General features: G+C 37.7%; 1 protein-coding gene across 1 annotated transcript; it reads right to left on the bottom strand.

Annotated features, from left to right (window-relative positions):
- Positions 1-7,637: 7,637 nt before the first annotated feature.
- On the bottom strand, positions 7,638-8,878 carry LOC134751184 (serine protease inhibitor 77Ba-like). Its single transcript, XM_063686559.1, has one exon. It carries the CDS (start codon positions 8,842-8,844, stop codon positions 7,657-7,659), a length of 1,188 nt encoding a protein of 395 aa, XP_063542629.1. The 5' UTR covers positions 8,845-8,878; the 3' UTR covers positions 7,638-7,656.
- Between the last annotated feature and the right edge of the window lie 16,914 nt (positions 8,879-25,792).

The raw sequence follows: 25,792 nt of genomic DNA, 5'->3' as shown, positions 1-25,792 counted from the left end.
ACTGCCATCTGTCGACACAATTTAAAACTAAAAATAAATATTTTTAAAAATACGATAAAATGTATTAAGATATGGATAAATGATTTTTTTTATTTGCATGAATTATTTTTATGATTTTGACCCATGTTCTTTCACTGATATGCGTTAAAATTGTTAAATAACAAACGAAACCGTCAACGCCATCTATACGACAGTTGGCCAAAGCTAGTAGCGCCCTCTGAACGAGAATCAAATTTTCTTGATTTTCGAGGCACGTTTTTTCTTTAGACTGTATCCATCTATTACGGAGTTATATCTATCTTTGTCTTCGGTTACCGCGATAGTTACTCATGAAATAAAACTATGAAATCTGATATAATCCGTTTTCATTATTATTTCATGAGGTGTTTTAGGTTATTTCGTAAATAGGGTAAACTTGAATGTGTCAAAAATGTTTCGCAATATGGCGTCTTTCCTGTGAATAATATACATAATCCATACTAATATTATAAATGCGAAAGTCTTTCTGACTGTCTGTCTTTCTTTTTGTCTGTGTGTTCCCTCTTCACGCTTAAACCGCTAAATCTATTGAGATGAAATTTGGCATCTAGAGATAGGTTGAGTCCCTGAGAAGGACATAGGATAGATTTTATCCCGAAAATCATCCCTTAATAAAGTAAAAAGCGGGGTGGAATTGGGATAATTAATGAAGTGCCTGCTAATTTGTGTGCATAATATGCTCAAATTGAATGATTGCTATGAGAATTTTTCCAGGCGCTATACTTACTTTAGCTGCTGTTACTAAGTCCACGCAGACGAAGTCGCGGGTAAAAGCTAGTTATTAATAACTTAAGTACAGTCACGGACTTTAATTGATGAGCCATTTAGGGTTTACTAGCGAAAGTCTCTCTGTCTGTCTGTCTGTGTGTTCCCTCTTCACGCTTAAACCGCTGAATCGATTTAGATGAAATTTGGCATAGAGATAGGTTGAATCCCTGAGAAGGACATAGGATAGTTTTTATCCCGAAAATCATCCCTTAAGAAAGTAAAAAGCGGGGTGGAATTGAGATAATTAACGAAGTGCCTGCTAATTTGTGTGCATAATATGCTTAAATTTAGATTGCTATGAAAATTTTTCCAGGCGCTATTCTTACTCTAGCTGCGGTTACTAAGTACACGCAGACGAAGTCGCGGGCAAAAGCTAGTATTATTATAAAATAAAAAACTAAAACTTAATGTGTGGTCTTCCGTGACCACAGCTAGTGCAACCTAGCAGAAACGTCGGAATTTAAGGTAAAAACAATGAAATTAAATCGCGGTAGACCCGTTCGTGTAATTAAATATGTGTACAAAACGGGAGAGTTTAAAATGCACTTTATTATCTTGGTAATAGCCTCATAAGGCTCGAAATTCTGCCTATAGTAGGGAGACCCGTTCGTGTAATTAAATATGTGTTCAAAACGCGAGTTTAAAATGCACTTTATTATCTTGGTAATAGCCTCATAAGGCTCGAAATCCTGCCTATAGTAGGGAGACCCGTTCGTGTAATTAAATAAAGTGCATGTTCAGATATTTGTGAGAACTTTAGCCGCTCCGATATATCTGATGGCGACGGGACAGAAAAGTGTTTATACTAAACTTATGACTTTTGAGTCCAATCAAGAAACATTACTCTTCACTACAAACCTATCGAAATAACCTCAATACGCCTTATTTACTTGCGATACAATTCCAAATAACCAGCTTAACTGACCTTCGACTGGTTTGGGTTCTTATAGATTTAAGGATCAAATTATAATGGATATGCGAATAGAAACTGGGTTAAGGAAGGATAGTGAGAAAACAAGGTTAACGGTGCTTCGCACATCCGAATTATTTTTACAAGCTTTTTCTTAACTTGCAAGTTGCAATGTATCTATGTAACTATGTTTGTACGGGTCAAATCTTGCAAGTTAAATTTGACCCACTTCCCAACTTCCAACGAAACGTTATCCCTAGTGTAAATTTTATTCGATAGTGTTATAGGAGCTTAGCTATCACTATAGTTTATAAATAAAACCACAAGAGTCCAAACAAGCGATGTAATGACGGAAGAAGTTTACAATAGAGAGAAAACGAAGTAGTCCGAAGAATGAGCGATAGAAGATAGGAAAGTTTAAGATTGAAATCAAAAGCGTTCTCGTATGCGACTATGCGTGCGCGCGCGGGCAAAGCGACGTGCGTCGTGCTCGGAGTAGGGATCGGCACTGTCAGGCGCGGGCGCCGCTCGACTGGGAGCCGGTTCGCAGCCGCGCCGTCCCCTGCGTCTCGCCGTCCCCGCGGTGGCCCTCGCGTAGATGAGTGGGAGTGCATAGGTGCGCACCTCACAGTAATTTTGATTGATTGATTGATCATATGTGGTATTTTCTATAAAAAGGGACCTTATTGTCGATGGCGCTTACGCCATTATAAACGATGCTCCGATATAAGTACAATGCGACGCGACGCTGTGCGGCGTAAGCGCCATCGACAATAAGGTCCTTTTTCATAGAAAATGCCCCATATTTATTTGTCAATATGGGTTTACAAAGAGGTCAGAGGGAGGTAGTTTGTATGGGGTTTTGAGTTTCCCGTGGACCGATTATAAGTATTTGAAAGAAGCGTCGGCAACCCTAGCGTTGTGCCGGCGCGCGCGGTGCGGGGAGCGGCGCGCTGAAAGTCACTCCATTATATTTTTGTGTAGGTATCAAAACGGTAGGTATTTGCGTTTTCTTTGAGAGATAACTATCTGTTCGTTACTATTATATAATCTGTGCCAATTGCCTTTTATCACCGACTGTCCTCTATTTCAATAGTACTGTTATTTTGATAAATATCAATTATTATAAACCGAGCCAGCAACTACCCTCGTAATTGTTACATCCACTTCACCCATAAAACGTCACAATTGTATAAAAAATCATAAGACTTTCGACCTTTTTAATTTAAAATATCAACATACTATCTTGGCAGCGTATCTTCCCAAATTGTCCGTGTTAGAACTGAAATGGACTTTATGCCTTAAGTTCTAAGGTCGATAATGGATTGCTGAGTTTTCAATGGCGAAATACAGAATGTGTTCTGTTTAAAGCCGTGGTTTATTGCTGCTAGCAGAGTAATATAAAATAGACAACGCAAGAGCGTCGACATATACAGGGTGGCTAAAAAATAAGTACATTCCCGTTGCCAAAGAGGATATAATAGAATAGAGCGGTACTGTACGTCATAGTAAATTTTGTAGCCACAGTAAATTCACTGCCATCTATCGACACACGATTAAAACTAAAAATGAAGATGTATAAAAATATCATAGAATGTATTTATACACGGATAAATGTTTTTTTATTTGCATTAATTATTTTCATATGATTTTGACCCATTTTCTTTCACTGATATGCGTTAAAATTGTTAAATAACAAACGAAACCATCAACGCCATCTAACCGAGAGTAGGCCAAAGGTACTGGCGCCATCTGATCGAGAATCATTTTTTCTTGATTTTCGAGGCACGTTTTTTCCTTAGACTGTATCCATCTATTACGGACTTACGGAGTTATATCTATCTTTGCCGTTGCCAAGGAGGTTTTGGGATTATACTGAGCAACTTTTACTATGGGACCAACCACGAAATCGCGATAAAAAAAAATACCCTTCCATAGAAAATGGACCAGCCAAAATGTATGAAACAGCCAAAATTTTTTCGCCATTTCGTGTTTGGTCCCATAGTAAAAGTTGCTCAGTATAATTCCAAAACTTCCCTGGCAATGGGAATGCACTTATTTATTAGCCACTGTGTATAAACAATAGCAGAGCTAAAGTAAGATGTTTCGACGTAATTTAAGATGAAAGTGGACAACCGCCCCGAAACCGCCTTTCCATTTCATTCATTTCATTTATTAGGGTTCCGTGCCCAAAGGGTAAAAACGGGACCCTATTATTAAGACTCCGCTGTCCGTCTGTCCGTCCGTCTGTCCGTCTGTCTGTCACCAGGCTGTATCTCATCAACCGTGAATTCTAGGGATTGACAGGGCAAGCTATGCTGGCGCCATCTGCTAAATACTTTGACCGGGCAACCCCATTACGTGCGTGTGACAGAAAATGGCGGGTCCATTAAACGCACACACAAAAACTATTAACAAAACTATTAAAAATTCAAAATATTTTTGTGGTGACCCTGCCTGTGAAGCCGATGGTCCTGGGTTCGAATCCCGGTAAGGGCATTTATTTGTGTGATGAGCACAGATATTTGTTCCTGAGTCATGAACGGTTTCTATGTATTTATGTATTTGTATATATCGTTGTCTGAGCGGGGGAGTAGCTAGAGGATATGGCGCCCGGGGCAGTTACCAAATTTGCGCCCCCTGACGACTGACAAATTTTCCCTGCTGCTGCCTTTTGCCCATTTTGGCGCCCCCCCTTGGATGGCGCCCGGGGCACTTGCCCCCTCTGCCCCCCCCCTAGTTACGCCACTGTGCCTGAGTACCCATAACAAAGCCTTCTTGATCTTACTGTGGGATTAGTCAGTCTGTATAAGAATGTTCTATAATATTTATTTATAATTCGCTCTGCGCCCCTCCAGACACAAAAGAGCCCATCACGCTCACCGCGTTGCCACGTTGAACGGCGATGGACATTCGCATCAGGACTAAATATTTCAAATATAAATAGGCCGATAAGTAAAACACCGTCGTTGGAATCCGTTTAAAAAGTTTTCTTCCAGCGAAGCCCTAGGGCGGAAATGGAGCGGTAAACCTGGTTACCGCTCAAGGATGGAAATGTGTTTATTGGGAATTTAATCACAGTAATGTTTTATTTTACGGGTGCTTCGAACACTTATTTGGGGCATTTTCTATGAACAGGCACCTCGTTGTCGATGGCGGTTACGCCGCACAGCGTCGCGCGGATTGTATTTATATTGGAGCATCGTTTATAATGGCGTAAGCGCCATCGACAATAAGGTCCCTTTTTATAGAAAATACCACATTTTATGTTTAACGTTTATGTTTATGTTAAAACAAAGTCTGTCTGTATGTTCGTGATAAGCTCAAAAACTACTGAACGGTTTTCATGCGGTTATCACCTATCTAAAGAAAGATTCTTGAGGAAGATTTATATGTGTAGGTTTTGTACTAGCTGCTAGCATTAGAAAAAGACAGTATGATTTTTAGGGTTCTTTACCCAAAGGGTAAAAACGGGACCCTATTACTAAGACTCTACTGTCCGTCTGTCTGTCTGTCTGTCTGTCACCAGGCTGTATCTCATGAACCGTGATAGCTAGACAGTTGAAATTTTCACAGATGCCGCTATAACAACAAATACTAAAAAGTACGGAACCCTCGGTGGGTGAGTCCGACTCGCACTTGTCCGGTTTTTGCTTGTGCTCATGTTTAGCGTACGTATCTGTTAATATACAGAAGTTCCCAATAGTTCTGATTGATTAATTATATTTGCTTCAAGTCTATGTGTAAGTTGCGTAACTTTGCCAAAGTAGGCCGGAAATGTCCCCTGACTCCCCTGAGGTTATGTTGTCGAATAATACCGATAAATTATTCATTATAAGTCATTAATAATTTCATTATTGACGACCGGTCTGGCCTAGTGGGTAGTGACCCTGCCTGTGAAGCCGATGGTCCTGGGTTCGAATCCCGGTAAGGGCATTTATTTGTGTGATGAGCGCGGATACTTGTTCCTGAGTCATGGGTGTTTTCTATGTATTTAAGTATTTATATATTATATATATCGTTGTCTGAGTACCCATAACACAAGCCTCCTTGGGCTTACCGTGGGCCTTAGTCAATCTGTGTAAGAATGTCCTATTATATTTATTTATTGATTATTTATTATCATTGTAGTAGTAAGTCCCCGGCAAGCTCGGTTCTCCATCCAAACGTAGTTACGCTCTAAGACAGTTAGTTACGCGTTTATAATATTGGTAGGGATAACATTTACTCCGATTGGCCCTAGTCACACCTGATGGAAAGTGAAAACAGGGCCTAAGATGGAGCTCACCGGTTCAGTAACAGCCTATTCACTCTTGTTTTAAAGAGAGCGAGGTCATATTGATCAGGGAATACAGATGGCGGGAGCGGGAACCTCCTAGTGGAAATTGTCTTAGGGTTAGGATGTAGGCTATATGTACTTTTATAATTTTGCCTGTATTTTTTTTTGTAACGTTGGGGAAATGCGTTTACGCATGCCACCTGGTCCGGGGGAACCAGGAGGGATGACGGACTAACCGGAGGACTACCGTCTAAAACCACCAACAAGTGACGAATCCGCCTTGGGGTGCCGCAGGGTCCCTATCAGCATTCGACCGCATACTCCTCGGCGGGCGGCCCTGCCGTGAGCATTTTTGGGTGCCACTTGGTGAGTGACCCGTCCTGTGAGCTAGAAATTTGTAATAAGAATATTGGCCTGTATCTGTTTTATTCCCCAATAAAGAAAATAAAATAAATATTAAAAACATTGCGCTTAAAAAAAAAAACAAAAAAAAAAACTATAATTAACAAGTTGAAACTTTGGAGTTGAAACTCTAGGTCCATGGGGTCCCAGCGCTCATAAGTTGTTTGCAGAAATCGCGAAGCGTCTGGTTGACGTAACTGGTGACCGAAGAGCTGGCGGCTTTCTCGCACAACGTATCAGCATTGCGATACAGCGGGGAAATGCCGCCAGCATCCTTGGTACAATGCCTCAAGGGCCTATTTTAGATTTAAGCTAGTTATTAATTTCGTTTACGTAGTACCACTGTATATATCTTGTATGTAAATAAATGTTTATATCTAATTAACAAGTGATGAAGGTAGGTATTGCATGCAGTCGATATAAGTAATATATTTTAGGAATTACCGATGATGCTAATGCAGATTTGATGACCAATAAGGAAAAATGTTGCCCTGATAAGCTAAAAAGCGGTGTCTTAATGAAAATTGAATGCAATAATGTACCTTAAAATGTTAATCTGAGTTCAATTTTTAAGTTCATTTGTGTTTGAGATAGCACCTTTTTAAGAAATAATTTATATCATACTATTACTAGACGACCCGCCTAGGCTTCGCACGGGTAGTTCAACTGATTTACACAAAACCTTTACAAATTATACATATTAACCTTCCTCTTGAATCACTCTATTTATTAAAAAACACCGCATCAAAATCCGTTGCGTAGTTTTAAAGATCTAAGCATACATAGGGACAGAAATACAGACAGCGGAAAGCGACTTTGTTTTATACTATGTAGTGATACAAGCTGTTATAATGAAATGTGAATAAGCGCCACTTGCAACATATCCCACTAACCCGGGGTTAACCGGTTAAATCTGGAGTTGCCATGGTTTACAGTACAATTTGACATTGGGTTAACGGTTTAACCGCTTAACCCCGGGTTAGTGGTATGCAAGTGAGCCTGTATATACTACTAATGTATGTACTGTGTATGTGTTTTCACTATGTTCTTTTAATGTATGTCTATTGTCTGTGTTTACGAATAATAACTATTCTATTCTATTCTATATAAAAAATTCCAGACAAGTGGGCACTTTACAAAATGAAACGTTGTGAAACTTGTGACGTGTGATAATATTGGATTACGTCATCCAAGAGTGATATTTCTTAAAGCCTTCTATGTTAAAATTTAAACAACAAATAATATTTAATATTTTATTTCAGTACAAAGAAGGCTTAGAATAAATACCCGCAAAAATCACAGTAGCAGTCGTCTTCTCAATGATAAAGTACAGAAAAGGTCTATCAGCGATCAATCGAGTTGTACCAAATCTATTACTTAAATATGCTGTAGACACCGCCGAGGCCACGGTGCCTATTTCACTCACTTCTATATCAGCTTTGTGAACTATGGCGGAAACATATATACTCTCATTTGTTGCTCTGCAAAAACTAGCGTAAGCTGGATCGAAAACATCATAAACACCCATATCGTTTAAAGGTCTATTCATGACTACATTAGTACTTATTTTGAATCTCGGTAGTTTGATTTCGACTTCATCTAAACCGTATTCCTTTTCATCTTGTTGGAGTTTCGCTATTATATCAGGTATGGTGATTTTCTCAAGTGTCTTATATACTTCATCAACTTTAATTCCTGGATGAGGCAGGATAATAAGCATGGAATATGCCGCATCAGTTCCATAAGTCAGTTCAGAAACGAAAGATTTAAGATCTATCATGTTTGATAAAGGGAATTCTCCTTTTTTATGCATCAAATTCACTTTGCCTGTTACTTCTTTGTTTTCGTTATAGAAATTTTCAACAGTTGTATGACTTGCGTTGAAAGGTGATGTCCATAGTCCTTTAAAAGATATCACATTTGTCAAAATCATTATTGATTGTTCAAAATCTTCTGAAGTTAGTACGTTAGTAACTCGAGCACCTGAGTTTTTTATAAAGTCGTTTGCTTTAGCGGCAGCTTCATCAGAGTTTTTAAAATCAAGGACTTTCACAATAGTATCGAAATTATCAGTAATATTCTGCTTAAATGCTGGTTTAAGTAATAAATTATCATCAGCGAATAGAAAATTCTTACTTGTTAAAGTTACACCATCAGATGTTCGTTGAAGCACTGATTTCTTCAAGTTTTTATACCCTGTTACGACGGTTTTAAGACTCCTGGGAAGTATAAATGCTACTCTCAGTTGCTCGAAGCTGTCTCCGGTCGCTCCGACGGCTAAACCGGTCATTAATGTCCAAATTCCAAAAGGAGATATCACTACATGTCCACCAGTTTGCTTCTGAGTATGATAAAGCAGTTCTATGCTAAAGTTTCTTGGTCGTTCACTGAATTCCACATCACAACATCCGGATGATATTAACAATATTAAAACTTTGATTCTCATGATGCGAGATCTTTGATGGTTCGCGATATACTAACATTACAATCTAATAGCATTATCCTTAATCAGAATCCAAGTAAATGAATATAGTTCTTAACGTATTGGAATAAAGTTAACTATCAAGGTTTTCTAAAACAGGTTACCGGCAAATTAGGTTTTTTTGCAATACAACTCATTTCAACGGTGCTACAGGAAAATGTTCTTTAATATTTTTATTTAAGTCTTATTTTGTTTAATTGCGTGATGTATGAATAGACGGAAACTTTTTTATTTACGAAGCCGGTACAATATAACAAGTTTGATTACATTATTTGATGTTATTTATAAGCAAGTGAGTAAGTGCAAAATTAGATCATCATCATCATCGCTGTCCTGGCATTTTGCCACGGCTCATGGAGCCTGGGGTCCCCTTGGCAACTAATCCCAGGAATTGGCGTGGGCACTTTTACGAAAGCGACTGCCACCTGACCTTCCAGCCCAGAGGTAAACTAGGCCTTATTGGGATTAGTCCGGTTTCCTCACGATGTTTTCCTTCACCAAAATGCGACATATCTCTTTAATCTTTGTTAACCTATTAAAGAATGGTTGATACTAAGCTAATTACAATGACATGAGGTATATCTAGGTCTGTAATTAGTTTATATAGCTCTTATAGCTCTGATTGATAAATCAAAACAATCACTTTTCAAAATTACATAAAACACGAAACTAAATACAAACAATAGGTACATTAAAAAATTACATTAAAATTATCTATAAACTAAATGTGACGTTTTCAACCAAAAGGTACCACATTGTCGATAAGGTTGATTTCAAATTAATGCCATATGGAAATAGCGCCTTATTGACAACCGACAATAAGTACCCTTTTGATTGAGAATGGCACAAATTAGAACTAAACAAAGCCGCAAAGGTGCCCATCACGCTTACCGCGTTGCCGCGCTGAATCGCGCCAAGCTAATTGTACTGTTTAGCTCAAGTATTTAAAGTCACTCTAGTCTCCATTTCCAAGCACTTACAGTGCATGAGTAGCAGTCACGAAGGCGTGAGATAAACCGTATAATTAGCTTAGTGTTAATTAGTATGACTCACGACAAATTAAATACAAGAATGATAGTTTTTTTTCCTGCCGAGGTTTTCTCGTGGGGCTACAGTATGGGGCTCTTAAAAAAAAAACCGGCCAAGTGCGAGTCGGACTCGCGCGCGAAGGTTTCCATACTATTACGCAAAAAACGGCAAAAAAATCACGTTTGTTGTATGGGAGCCTCCCTTAAATATTTATTTTATTCTGTTTTTAGTATTTGTTGTTATAGCGGCAACAGAAATACATCATCTGTAGAAATTTCAACTGTCTAGCTATTACGGTTCATGAGATACAGCCTGGTGACGGAGGGACAGACAGACGGACGGACAGCGGAGTCTTAGTAATAGCAAAGATAGATATAACTCCGTAATAGATGAATACAGTCTAAGGAAAAAACGTGCCTCGAAAATCAAGAAAATTTGATTCTCGTTCAGAGGGCGCTACTAGCTTTGGCCTACTGTCGTATAGAGGGCGTTGACGGTTTCGTTTGTTATTTATAATTTTAACGCATATCAGTGAAAGAACATGGGTCAAAATCATATAAAAATAATTAATGCAAATAAAAAAATCATTTATCCATATTTAAATGCATTTTAACGTATTTTTATAAATCTTCATTTTAAGTTTTAAAGTATGTCGATAGATGGCAGTGAATTTACTGTGGTTACAAAATTTACTATGACAGTACCGCTCTAGTATAAGACTCTATGGTAATAGGGTCCCGTTTTTACCCTTTGGGTACGGAATCCTAAAAACACCGTGTTTCCAATTTATCTCTTAATATCGTAAAATAGACTGTTACCGTGTTTCCTTATCTCAATAAACATAAAGTTTTTATTACATCAACTATTAGACAGCGTGTTTAAATATCGACTTTATTCCTATTAAGTTAAGGTATAAAATCAAATAGATTAAAACCATGTATAGTCACAGAATAAGTAATAGTATTATCATACAAAACGGCCACGCACCGCCCCGCCCCGACTCGAATTACCTCGCCCCGCGACACCAGATTGACGGCCGTACAGACGTGCCGTTCACACATAGAAACGCAACTGATTTTTGATGTATAGCGTGTCCGCCCTGTGGTATTGTTTTAGACTAGATATTCATCCATGTAGGTATTCATTATCATTATATTTTGGGGCATTTTCTATGAAAAGGGACCTTATTGTCGATGGCGCTTACGCCGCACAGCGTCGCGTGGCATTATATTTATAATGGCGTAAGCGCCATCGACAATAAGGTCCCTTTTTATAGAAAATACCACAATTGTCAATCTAGATCTTCGCATAAATGAGAATTCTGTACCCCTAGTGTTAATTTCATCCGATATCGTGACGTGTACGACGTTTGTGTTAAGTGTCATTTTGTACAGGATTTGAGTTTCCAAAACGTCCCGCTTGGAGCGCTGTTCAAAATCCTATACAAAATGAGACAACGCAAACGCGTACGCGTTAACTATCGCTTGAAATGTACACTAGGAGTTCTGAGAAATATATGTGACGTTTTCAATCAAAAGGTACCACGTTGTCGCTTAACCATAAGGACGAAAATTGCTTTTCTCTTTATACGAAATAAACTGTCAGAGCGTCCTTATGGAAAGCTACAATGTGGTACCTTTGGGGTCCCTTTGTTTGACATAGTCATAATGTAATTCAATTCAATTCAATTTATTTATTTAAGACAACACTGGCCCATAATAGTTAGTAACAATTAAGATTAAAAACTAAGTGTTAGTGGAACAAAAAACAGAAAGCGACAAAACAAAAACAGACAGCAATAACATTCTAACAACTATCACCTAATAGCGGTTATGACACACTCAAAATGCCGCATTATAGGTGAGTCGTATCGGCCCGCATCAGTGGTCAGGATGGGGTTGGAGCTGGCCCGCACTCTGCAGAGCAACGAGGCAATGATTGTCATATTATCATTAGTCATGATTCTGAAACCGTTAACTTTTCAGGATTTTCCTCGGGTTATCCTATAGATAGGTTAGGTTATGTTTGTTTTATGCCAATCCTGAAAAGTTACGCTTTTCTAAGAAAAACTAAATTACGACTAACGAAAATGTGGACAAACAATACATTAGAATTAAAAACTGTAATAGATGTCATATATTAATGAAAAAGTGACGAAGCCCTCCAGCGGTGAAGGCCGGATTCGAACCGGCGTCTTTAGCTATCGCGGCTAATGCCATGAACCCCTATAGTAGTGTGACTACTTAAAAAAACACAAATCAAAATATTTAATAAAATAATTTGATTTGTTCCCAAACTTGTTAATACATTAGGACAAAACTATATATGGGAAACAATAGAGACCCGGTACCTTCTGCTTGAAAACGACACATATCAATCTACAGAACAGTTGTTTCTTAGCGTAATGGATCTCAAACTTTTACCACTAGGGCTCAAACTTATGACCCCAGTGGCTAACAAATATTCCAGAGACAAAATGTACAAGTTTTTGCTTTAATGCCATTCGTTGCTATAGTTACGGCAATGGGGACACTCCACTTTCGGGCAAACTCGGCTCCGTTCGGCTCAGCATTGCTCCTAGCAATTACTAGGGTTGGCACAACTTGACGTCCCTTTGCGTTCACGACCAACTTTAATTTTGATAACTAAATAGCCGAAAGGGAGAGTGCCATACATTGGAAAGGGACAGCATGGTCCCTGAATCGCAGTCAAACTCCGGGTTTGTAGGAAGTGTCCTTTCTGTACGTTAGTACTATTATTTATTACCCCTACTGGTGTGGGGCACGAAATGTACTGACTTTATATCATATGAAGGGTACACGAAAGAACATGTCTAGTCACTTTTTTGGATTATAAGACTTTAATCTCAAAATGTAGAGCCTTTAATCACAGCCTTCATGAACTATTAGTTACAACTTCTGTTACCGCTGCAATTATAAATACAACTCGTTTTGTCTTACTTTAAAAACACCTATACACGAAAATATTATGGTTAATTACCCACATCGTTCCTTTCAAACCACGGTAACTCAAAATGTTGTCGAAGTGACGACATGTTCTTTCCATGTACCCTTCATATGAACTCAATGGCAGCGAAAGACCAATTGGACCGATATTCCAAAAGGATACAAGTTCAAGTCTTGCCCGATGCGATGTATTCTTCAATATCATCATATACATGACATACTTGACATATTCAGATATAGCGTAATAAAGTGACACAAAACTGGGGACATTATTGTATGAAATACTGTGACATATGTAAATAGTGTAAATAACTTGCCTGCATGTTGTGCATGACACTAAATATTGTACACCGTAAATACGGTAGACTGCGGAAAAGGGCTTAAATTATCACCATTAACATCTTTTATATGTCTGGTCTGACAATAAATGTTTCATTTCATTTCATTTCATTTCATTTCATCTTCCTCGCGTTACCCCGATTTTGCCAGGGCTCAGCCTGGGGTTCGCTTGACAACGAATCCTAAGAATTTTTTTTTCTATACCACGTCGGTGGCAATCAAGCATACGGCCCGCCTGATGGTAATCAGTTACCGTAGCCTATGGACGCCTGCAACACCGGAGATATTACACGCGCGTTGCCGACCCTTTAAAAACCTGTACACTCCTTTTTTGAAGAACCCCATACTTGAAGAATTGACGTATATAGACACTAGTTTTTATAAAAGCGACTGCCATCTGACCTTCCAACCCAGAGAGGAAACTAGGCCTTGTTAGGATTAGTCCGATTTTCTCACGATGTTTTCCTTCACCGAAAAGCGAATGGTAAATATCAAATGATATTTCGTACATAAGTTCCAAAAACTCATTGGTATGAGCCGGGGTTTGAACTCGCGACCTCCGGAGTCGCAAGCTCTTACCGCTAGGACACCAGCCAGCCTAGCCAAGGTGACAATCGCTATCACTTCGACAACGAAACGCTTTGTGTTTCTTTATCACTCTTCCATATTAGTGCGAAAGTGACAGTTGCGTTTCGATCGCTACGAAGCGTTAGCGATTGGCCTGTTGGCTACGCGGCCAGAGCTTCCTATATATTCATTGTATTCTTCAATATATATTTTTTTCATTTTAAAACTATTTAATATTGTCTTCGGTTACCGCGATAGTTACTCATGAAATAAAACTATGAAAACGGATTATATACACATACACTACATATGGGTTACATATGTGTATGGGTCAGGTGTAGGGTTTTCGCGTGTATATACTGGGTGTTTTCTGTAACAGGAGCAATAAATTAAACTGGAGGCTCTACGCCTCAAACTGACCAACATTTGTTCAGCAACTTTTATAAATTATGAAATTTTTAGATTATAAATTAAATATATCTTTATTTCAGACCCACAAGTCCATATATGGTTAGTTACATTAACTTAAAAGCTATGTTAGTTACCTACACTAAGTATTTTTAATTAAATTTTTTTTATACACCTAGGTCACTTGATATAGGTCAAAGTAGACCTAACCTGCTCCATCCAGTGCCACATTATGGGGCAGCTAAATCTGTTAGCAATTACCTTCAGAATGCTGTTTCGACTTTCCCTTACGCGTATTATCAGTCAGTACAAAAATTTGTTTCTGCAATTAAGAGCAAATGAACAAATAATATAATATAACTCTGCTACTATTAGGGCAAATAATATAATTGATTTTGATAGTTTACTATTGTAAAATTAAGTTAAATTAATGCATGTCACGTTTGTGGTTTTAAATTCGCATTGTTTAGTTCTTTAGTACTAGATCTAGAGATAGTTTAATTGAATTGTACAAACAAATCTTGTCTGAGCAACCATAATTATCTAATTTCAGTAGTGGAAACTGTTTTGGCTTATGTATGTATTTAAGTGTAATTATCTATATGTGTCATCTTTCGCTGTTTGTTTCCCATTATCAATAAAAAAAAAAAAAATTATAACGTTTTCATACTTATTAAATATTATTTTCAATGTACGCTGCCATCTGTGTGTTTGACGTTGCTTGTCACCCTTTAAACATAACAAATTTTGCAATACATTGCGTCTTAAAATAAACTTTAAAGTGTAATAAAAATCAAAACAAGTTATTTTTAAAACTTGCTGAACTAATGTTGGTCAGTTTGAGAAGTACAGCCTACAGCTTAATTTATTTCTCCTGTTACAGGAAACACCCGGTATATCTTTACTTGAAAATAGTTTTATTGTATAACTAGCCTTATGAACCGATTTTGCATGTACAACCAGCCTTAAAGTTTATAGTCTATGATGGTTCATTATTTTTAGTATGTGGATATTTTTGCACTGTAGTTTTTCCTCAGTCACCACGAACGCTGTAAAGGGTTCGAAACGTCGGGATGTAATAAATTCAATATACGCGATATAATCCGTTTTCATAGTTTTATTTTAAAACTATTTTTTTAACAAATAGTAAAATCAGAATCTACCTCCATGATGCTGCAAGCCTTTTGTCCGTTGACTTGAAAGCTTATATCGACCCAATATTTTCTCACACATCCAACGTGTAAAATATAGTTTCCGTGTGCATAAAGAATGATTAATCGTCGATCCGCTTTCTTAGTAACGCTTTTTAACCGACTTCAAAGGAAAGGTTCTCAATTTGTCAGTAACTTTGCGTTTTTGTAATTTATGTATGTTCCCCTGTGATGTTTCCCGATTTCAGGCACACGGACTGATATACCAAAAGTTATTTGTGCAACAAGAGAGGAAAGTTGGTTTTTCTTGCGAGTGTTTATTTTGAGCCCCTAGAAAGTGAAAGATTCTATAATTGAATCACGAGCGAAGCGAGTGATTCTAAGTCAGAATCTTGAGCGTAGCGAGGGACTTAAAAAAAAGAGATGTAAAATAACTTTTCTCTTGTGTTGCACACATAATTTTTCACTTCAGTAGTGAGAACAAATTAAAGGTTAAAATGTATTTCGAATTACACAGAATAATACAGAGAAAAAAAAAGAACAATTGTAATTAAAGTATGAAGTGGCAGTTCATGGCCTTCACAAAATTAAAAAGCTACTTTTTTTCACTTCCTGGAGTGAGGAATGAAGGCTTGTTCGAGCTGCTTAGGTGAAAACTAAATGTTATATACATATGTAGTTTTCCTGGGTCTCTATTATTTCCCATATAGTTTTAAGTCATAATGTATTGTTTGTCCACATTTTCGTTAGTCATAATTTGGTTTTTCTCAGAAACGCGTAACTTTTCAGGATTGCCATAAAACAAACCTAACCTAACATATCTCTAGGGTAACCCCGAGGAAAATCCTGAAAAGTTGACGGTTTCAGAATTATGACTAATGATAATAGGACAATCATTACATTATGACTTTCAATAATTATGTCAAACAAAGGTAGCCCTTTTCCTTTATGTAATTTATTTTTCTCCACCTGAGATACAGGATTTTCTTAGTTCAGGTAAAGTCATTAAAAAATACTTTTTAATTACTTTACCTCTAATCGGCCTGTTAGTTAGTTGTTCGGAATTGTCAAAATTTTGTTCTAACCAGGCCGATATCGTCCGGCGGACTAATAGTGGGCCCCTTAACCTAATGTTAAATGTGTTTCTTATGTAGTGGATATTTTTGATAAAAGTAATTCTAGAAATATAGCCCATAAATAAACTCGCACATCGCTTTGCTCTCGCTAATCATCGTCAGTCTAACAGCTGCCTAAACTCGGTAAGCCACGTGACCCCAAATGTTTTCAATCAAAAGGTACCACATTGTCGCTTGTCGATAAGGTTGATTTCTAATTAAAGCTATATGGAAATAGCGCCTTACTGACAAGCGACAATAAGTACCCTTTTAATCGAATTTAAACTGTTGTGAGACATACTAACATTAAATCATTTTACGGTTTAGACACTTGTTTTAGTCACTCGCGCGACATGTTTTGGAGAGCCTAGGTCTCCTTTCTCAAGCACTAATAGTGCGAGCAGCGTTCACGACGACTGTGTATTGCGTACTGCCGCTGCCGCGCGCCGCCCTTACGCGGCGGCTAAGTACCCTTTTGGTTGAGAATGGCACAAATGTTCAACAAATGCTTTGTTAGGCGCCTGCATATTCTCAATCAATTTGCATAACTTTTTGGGTTGGGGGTTTCGGGGGGTTCAAGTTTGCTCCTGGCCGCAGATGTATGATGATTATCAAACTATTTAACCCTTGCGATTTGCGTAGAAATCGTTATACACTTTTAACACTATTTTTATCTGTAAACTGTAATAGATGTCATATATTAAAGAAAAAGTGACGAAGCCCTCCAGTGGTGAAGACCGGATTCGAAAGCGTCTTTAGCTATCGCGGCTAACGCCATGAACCCCTAGGCCACCTCGCCACGGCGGTACCCGTCATAATTTCTCGACTATAATAATAAATTATAATAATAATAATTTCTCGACTATATGCCATCTTAGTAAGACTAGGCGTCTTTGATCAACTCAAAGTAAGTAGTGTGACTACTTAAAAAAAACATCAAAATATTTAATAAAAATAATTTGATTTGTTCCCAAAGTCGTTTACTATTTTTATCCCTCAAAAAAAGCACAAACAAATATTTAGCAAGTAGGCCACATGGGCGCTTGACTCGTGATACAATTTACATACAAGCAAAAAGAGTCAGCACTTATAAAATACATGCAAATGGCAAGTCAAATAAGTATTATAATTACTTAAGATGCATGAAGTCTTTAAATCGCGTAAAAACTTAAGTTTATATATGGCCCGACGTTTCGAACGTGACGTTACGTTCGTGGTCACAGGCAGACTGGCGAGGAATTGTATCAACATCTTCTTGCTGCGCGGGTTTTGCGAACTACCCGCACTTGATCTTGATTATTATTTTGTACGCTAGGGTTGTCACTGCCTACACACAACACTCACGACATCCGATGGTATGTGATGGGATCCGGGTTTAAATTACGTGTTAGTTTAAAATTATGAGTGAAAATCGTGTTAGTTTAAATCAATATAATTCTCTAAATGTTCAAAATTACAAAAAAAACTATAATAAAAAAAACAGCTAATCGCACTTAAACTATCGTGAGACATATTTCAAAATATTTATCAGTACGGTTTTTACTCACTATTATTTTTAGTCGCTTTTGGCGACATGTTTCGGATTCTTTGGGAATCCATCCTCAGGCACGAGTGTCCGCGGCGGTGTGGCGGCGGGGGGGGGTGCACGACGTACAACCGCCGCGGACACTCGTGCCTGAGGATGGATTCCCAAAGAATCCGAAACATGTCGCCAAAAGCGACTAAAAATAATAGTGAGTAAAAACCGTACTGATAAATATTTAAAAAAAAACAGCTACTTAAATAATTTTAATATTCTCAACTCCCAGGCCAATTCGAAAACATTTGACTGAAAACATTTACAATAAAGCAAATTTTCAGAGCGAGCAAAATCTGTCTCTTTAATGTGGCAAGGTTGTTCCTCTAAAGACACGAATTCCTTAAAATTAAGGATTGCCTTTAGTATAGAAGCAATTATTTCTGAGCTTTTAAGTTCGGTTTAATTAATATTTCGCTAAACAAGAATGAATTTGTGTTACGCTGAGTGTAATGGGGATATTTGAGCCAGGTACGATTCGTGACGCTTATTAAATATATAAAACGGCGAGCGTGTATGAAGAATGTTATGAAAGTGAAGGAAGCGAAAGAGGTATGTCAGGATCGTAAGTGGAAATCCGTGGTTTCTGCCTACCCCTCCGGGAAATAACGTGTTTATACGTATGTACTTATGTATAAGAAAATTATAAAAAAAAATTACGAGGCCTGTTGCGGATATCATCATTGGTATTTTTGGGACGAAGCATGTTGCTGATTTGCATTTGAAGCCATCGGTCGAAGCCTAAGTTGCGGATTTCTTACATATAAACATATTTTTTAAGATTCTATTGATTTAGGATATTATTCGATTCTTGTCTATTGTGTATATTAAATTTGTAAGTGCTAAAATAAAATGTGACTTTTTTTGTATTTGTGTTATGTTTTTTGTATATATTCGTATATACGAGTAATATATAAGTATTTTATATTATTCAAAAAAAATATTCTTTATTGCGTAAGACACACTTAGTTCATGTATTCGCTTCTATTTTACTTGCTGCGAGGCTCTCGTTTCGAAAAGTGCAGTGCAGCAGCCAGAGTTGATTACTCTTTAGCACCACCCAGGGGACACGTGCGAGGTATCTAAGGTAAACTTCCCGCGGACGCGAGTAATCATTGTCCCCCATCCCCGGCCTGCAGTTGCGCCTCCGGCCTGCAGTTGCGGTGCGGAAGCACAAACCATCCAGCACATCATTCATGACTGTCCTATAACGCGTTATGTCGCCGGCCCTCCCGAAGACCTGATCACCCTGAGCCACGAAGCCATAAAGTGGCTGACTAGTCTATGTGTAGATCTTTAATTACTTATACAACACTTACACTGTTTCTATTTCACAATTACTATCATGCCATACGATTAAATAAATAACTTAGTTCATAATGAAGGTGATGGAGCCACCCGGTAAGCAAAATGCCTGTGTTGGGTGGCGCCGCTCTTCCTTCAGGTTACATAACTATATTACATACTAATTAACTATTATTAACTTTTATTTACTTACTGGCTAAAATTCTAGTTTATACTATTTACAACTAAGGTTACAATTTAGAATTTAAGGTACTTAAATGAATGGAAAAAAGCTGGATCGTATACATGAGTCCAAAAAGAAATCTCTCTCTCTCTCTCTCTCTCTCTCTCTCTCTCTCTCTCTCTCTCTCTCTCTCTCTCTCTCTCTCTCTCTCTCTCTCTCTCTCTCTCTCTCTGTGTCTCTCTCTCTCTCTCTCTCTCTCTCTCTCTGTGTGTGTGTGTGTGTGTGTGTGTGTGTGTGTGTGTGTGTGTGTGTGTGTATGCGCGCGAGCGTGCGTGCGTGCGTGTGTGTGTGTGCGAGCGTGTGTGATTAGAGATGGGTAGGGGTGAGTAAATACTGAGTATTTACTCAGTATATACTCAGTATATACACAGTACATACAGTAAATACTCGTATTTACTCATTTTGGTGAGTAAAAACGATTATTAACAAAATTTCAATATTTTAGTGAGATTTAAGTACTAAATTGGTTTTTGTTTAATTGTGTTAACGTGTATTAATGATATTTATGTTATAAGAAGCTTATTACGCTTAGTTTTGGCAAAAAGGTGATTATCAGTGAGAGGTAATTTGGAATTTAGCGGATATAGACGTGATAAAGTATAGTTAACAATTTTGTTTTAAATAAGAAGGTACTTAATTACTTTCAAAGTTACTTATTTACTTACGTTCTAGATAAGTGCATGTTGCAAGCTAATTCACATATTATACAGTTTTTAACCAGTTCTTTATTAAAATAAAACTGCGACGAAAATACGTTACAATATAGCTCTTACCAGATAGCGCGGCGATTGTTACATAGTATGTATAGTAGTTCTTACGGCTAACTCTTTGTCTATTGTAAGTAAAACCGCACGTGCTACTACCTGTTAAAAAGGTTCGGTCATTGGCATATAATTCTAATAGGGTATTTGACTACTAGTCAACTCAGTTTCTTTTTTCGAACTGTCAAAACGATTTTGCTACTACGGAATTTATATGAAACACTAGCATGTGACGTCACAATCAAATTACCTACTCTTTATTGTTTTATACGTGCTTTAAAATAGAAATTGTGTCTAAAAATAACTGCTGTCTACGTTTCTCTATTAATCTTCTGGTGCTTTATTTTATGCATGGTGTAAAATAATTAATTTTAAATACAGTCAAATACGCTATTGGCTTAGCAATATTCGGGAATCTAAAATATTAAACACGAACTTTCATTGGGCATATAATAATATAATTTGGCTGTGTATAATATTTTAGCGCCCATAATTTATATGAGCCTCAAATATATAGCCGTTTTCTTTTTAAAATGTGGTCTCCTCCTCCTCCTTTCATCGGTTACCTCATCACTGAGGGTCGTGGTCACTTCTAGGTAACTTCTAGCTTCTCTTGGACAATTTGCCGCCACTTCTTTCTGTCTGTCGACGAGTGTAGGGCACCGTGGAGCGTTACATCAAGGGCTGAGCGAATTTGGTCTGTCCACCGCATTGGGCTCCTGCGTCTCGGCTTATCGCCTTCGATTTTACCAGTGATTACCAGCTTTTCCAGGTTATCACTGTCTTTCCTGGCAATGTGGCCAAAATTTATAAAAATACAACTCATATTGATTAATTTAAGGCTCCGTTTTTGTTGCCAATTTATTAATTTGAGTACCCATGGCCAAAATGGTTACTGAGTGGGACCCACGGAACACCATAGACGGTGCAGGCCGGGGTTCAGGCAGACTGAAAAGGAGATGGCGGAACGACTTGGACGCATTCTACACCAAAGTAGGCTAACTAAAAATAAAAAGCACCCATTTCTATTTTTTTAAACTACCCAAATTCGATTAATTAGTTGACCGGTTAAATACGTGGCAATTACAATGAAAAACTATTAATTAGGGAGGAGGGGGAGAGGAGTTACAAACTTTGTGACGTCACTTTAACTTCACTTGTAGTCGAAAATTGTTTTGATTGTTTGTATTCGCGATACAACTAAATAAGCTAGTTTTTGAAACGGTATATCGTATCGGTTTCGTGTCATAAAATTTCTAATATTCCTATTATTTAAAATATTTTTATTAAAATAACTATATTTCATTCAATTTGCTAATTTCTTTGAAAACAAAATTGTCAAATATGTGAAGTCACACGAGAGGGAACGGGATTGCCAAATGTGAAGTCACTAAATTCGTGTGATGTAAATTATGGATGACCCCCTAGGCCAACGCTCAAAAACCAGTGTAAGTGCGCTCTCCGATAAATATATATTTTATATCGGATAACGCGCCTTTGTTACGCATCTCGTTGACATATTTTAGACTGGTTCTGTAGCCTTCGACTCGCCGAAACTTAGTAACCGTAGAGGGACCCCACACAGCCTCGCTTTTTTTCCGTAGTTCATTTTGAATCTTATTGCAAGTTCCATAGAAATTGTAATTCAATAACCGGTTAAATTGACCGAACCGTTTTTTATTGAGTGAGTAGCACGTGCGGTTTAACTTACAATAGACAATGAGTTAGCTGCAAGGGTCAGCTTAAAAATTAACGACTATACATAGTACAGCCTTATAGTATACGCGGTCAAAGTTAGCGATTCTTTTTTTTGCAGGTAGTAGCACGTGCGGTTTTACTTATAATAGACAAAGAGTTAACCGAAAGGGCCAGCTTGAAAACTAACGACTATAATTAAATCATATTTTAACCACACTAAATACATAGTTACGGTATACGGCAAATACGGGTATTTTAGGTAAATATTTGGTGGGTTTTTACTAACTACCCATCTAGTTGCGGCCAACTGCTGCTTAAAAAGCGTCGTTCCACGCTGGGTTCCACTCTCCCATTAAAATAAGTGACTGAGGACTGGAATAGAATCCACAGGTCCGCCTTTTAGAATCCTGAATCCCCGTACACGCTAAATTGCGTGTTTACGCGGCACTTACGTCCTTTTATGAAGAGTTTTTTAATGAAAACTCAAAAATGACCCGACCGATCATGTTTAAAATATTTTTTTCTCAAAGTGTTTTCTAGGGTCTATTCTCCCGCTATTTTTTCATATTTTATTAAACTTTGTTCCAAAAGTTATAGAGGGATGAACATTATTTTGGCTTTTGGAAACGGTTTTTTCCCAAAAGTAATAAATTTATCGAAAAAAGTGCATAATAACATTGAAGTTATTTTTAAAGACCAATTTAATGATGTGCCACACGTTGGTGGTTTTAGATTTTTTTTATTGTGACACTTAGTTACATGTATGGAACGCCCCTCTTAAAATATATTTTTTACTAATTGGACTACTAAATCCAGTACAAAATACACCTTTATTTCAGATTTCTGTACCCTGTCAGCAGTGTCAGCACTAAATAGTTTATACCCACCAAATTGGGTATAAACGAGTAAATACGGGTAAATTGAGTAAATACTGAGTATTTACTCGGTATTTACTCTTGAGTATTTACTCACTACCCATCTCTATGTGTGATCAATGTAATAGCGTCTCTGTCTCATCATAGGTTATGGTCTTACAAATTGGCTGAAGATTATAATGTGTATTTTCTGGAAACGACTCAAAATTTGCATTCGATTATCATGCCACACATGTATGTGGATAAAAGTGATACGCAACTTACTCATTAGTTTTTGAACAATCAAGAGAGCCTTTATGAGTTGGTGTGGTGAATATTTTGAACTTTTGGGTGAAAGATTAAGGGGATCAAGGGGATGTTGTTTTACCCCCGATTCTATAATTAAATTATGCATGAGAATCTGTCTCATACCTATGAGTGATGAGGTTATTTTTATTTAGGATATTTGTGCCATTTTCAAACAAAAGGGTACTTATTGTCGCTTGTCAGTAAGGCGCTATTTCTATATAGCTTCAATTAGAAATCAACCTTATCAATAAGCGACAATGTGGTACCTTTTGGTTGAAAACGTCACATTTAATCGATTTTTACAAGAGTGAAGGGCCTGACACTAGTTATACCAAGAGAAGTATGCATCGATTTTGATAGTGCGTGCAAGTTTTATTTATACGTCATAATGTCATAGAAGTTTGACATTTAAAGCCTTTCTTGCTCTTCTTTTCTTGCCTCTTAGTCTTCATTGCTAAGTTAATTTGTATTTTAGTTACTCCCTTAATAGAGTTTTGAATGATTCACGGTTAGTTTCACTAGACTTATATTGACCGGGATATAGACCGTGATTACCTTTTGTATTATTTGTGAGCTCCCGATATTTCGACGCAGTTACATGCATCATGTTCACGGGTTCAAACAATACAAAAGGTAATCACGGTCTATATCCCGGTCAATATAACTCCCTTAGTAGTTATCATTTGTATACGCTCTGTTCACATATGTGGCTGCGATAGTGCGCAACCTTAGTATAGTACCTATTAGTTTAGTATCATGTCACTACCTGTGAGTACCTATAATTGGCTTCCTGTATCAACTATAATTTTTATGTTAATGTCAGAGCTGTTGGATCTCCAAATAAAAAATAAAAAAATAAAAAATAAAATAAAGTAACACTAGTGTAAATTTCCTGCGATAGCGTGACGTGCGTTTGCGTTTGCGTTACCTCTATTTTTGTATGGGATTTTGAACAGCGCGCATCGTAACATCGTATTTTAGATTTACATAATAAATGTGAAAAAGGCTTTTAGACTGAACAAAAAGAAACAGAAAATTAGAAACCGAAATTAATGTTGATACATCGGCTGTGACATGCTTGATTGATTGATTGAATACGGCCGTCACGAAAATTTTCAATTCAGTGTTTCGAATGCAGCTTATAACGCGGAATATAATATAGGTACCTTTTAACGGATTACTCACTTGTTTTAGTCACTGTTCACGCGCCTATGAGGCGTGAACTATATTCTTGATTTTATTATTGTAATAATGAAAACTTGTTAATATAATGAATCAGAATATTATTTATTGTGTTTAACATTGAATATATTGACATATCTTATTGTTTTTTTATAGCGAATGTTTTAATGACATATATTTAAAATTATAGTTTTATAAGTAGCATCCGCGCTAGACCACAAAGGTTGCATCGCTAACAGTCACTCGCGCGACATGTTTCGGAGAGCCAAGGTCTCCTTTCTCAAGCACTAATAGTGCAAGCAGCATTCACGACGACCGTGTATTGCGTACTGCCGCGCGCCGCGTCGCCCGATTATTTAATGTTAGTATGTCTCACAACAGTTTAAAATCAATTAAATAAGCTATTTGAAAACAGGAAGGTAATAAAAAAACACCGAATCATGCCCCCATTTTTTCGTAGCCACACTTTATATATGTAAAGCCAATGTAAAAATCTCAGCGCCATTTGTCACCCCTAAAGGCACTCCTTATAAAATTTATCACCCTTTTTTGTCACATTATTCTGAATGCGCTAGTGAATGTGTCTTTGGATTTCCATCGCGTACAGCCGGCCTTTCATTTTTCATGTTATGTGACATTTAAATTGTGAAATAAATAAATGTAATGAACGGACTAATGTAAAAGCGGGCGGAGCGGCGGAAAGCGCCGAAATTTTAAAACGTAATAAATATAAGAGCCTCGGTAGAAAGCATCATTTCGTTCCATTTGGAGTTGAAACTCTAGGTCCATGGGGTCCCAGCGAGCACAAGTTGTTTGCAGAAATCGCGAAGCGTCTGGTTGACGTAACTGGTGACCGAAGAGCTGGCGGCTTCCTCGCACAACGTATCAGCATTGCGATACAGCGAGGAAATTTGGACCCGGAAGGACATACCTTAAACTACGTCCAAAAGAGAGGTATGGGCACAGCGGATGTCATTCCAGATCTAGAGCAGAGCCCAACTGGGGAGGTACCTCCACCTTACAGAAAACCGCAGCCAAATAACACTAGACCCTATTAATAGTGTTGTTTTCCTGCCGGTGAGTAAGGTTGCCAGAGCTCGAGGGAGAGGAGTGTTAGGGTCGGCAACGCGCATGTAACTCCTCTGGAGTTGCAGGCGTACATTGGCTACGGAGACTGCTTAACATCAGGCGGGCCGTATGCTTGTTTGCCACCGACGTAGTATAAAAAAAAATCCGCCAGCATCTTTGGTACAATGCCTCAAGGGCCTATTTAAAATTTAAGCTAGTTATTAATTTCGTTTACGTAGTACCACTGTATATATAGGTATCTTGTATGTAAATAAAGAGCAATATTAAAAAATAAATGTTAATATAATAAGTAAGTGAAGACAGTCAACAGAGAAGAATGGGCGGCGTGTTGTGAATAAAG

This window comes from Cydia strobilella, chromosome 21 (assembly GCF_947568885.1).
Source record: "Cydia strobilella chromosome 21, ilCydStro3.1, whole genome shotgun sequence".
In the NCBI taxonomy this organism is placed as follows: Eukaryota; Metazoa; Arthropoda; class Insecta; order Lepidoptera; family Tortricidae; genus Cydia; species Cydia strobilella.
The sequence above is the reverse complement of the archived record's forward strand: the minus strand, read 5'-3'. Positions and strand labels throughout refer to the sequence as shown.

Excerpts from the sequence above, each read along its gene's own strand:
- LOC134751184 (XM_063686559.1), bottom strand. The coding sequence starts at position 8,844 with ATGAGAATCAAAGTTTTAATATTGTTAATATCATCCGGATGTTGTGAT.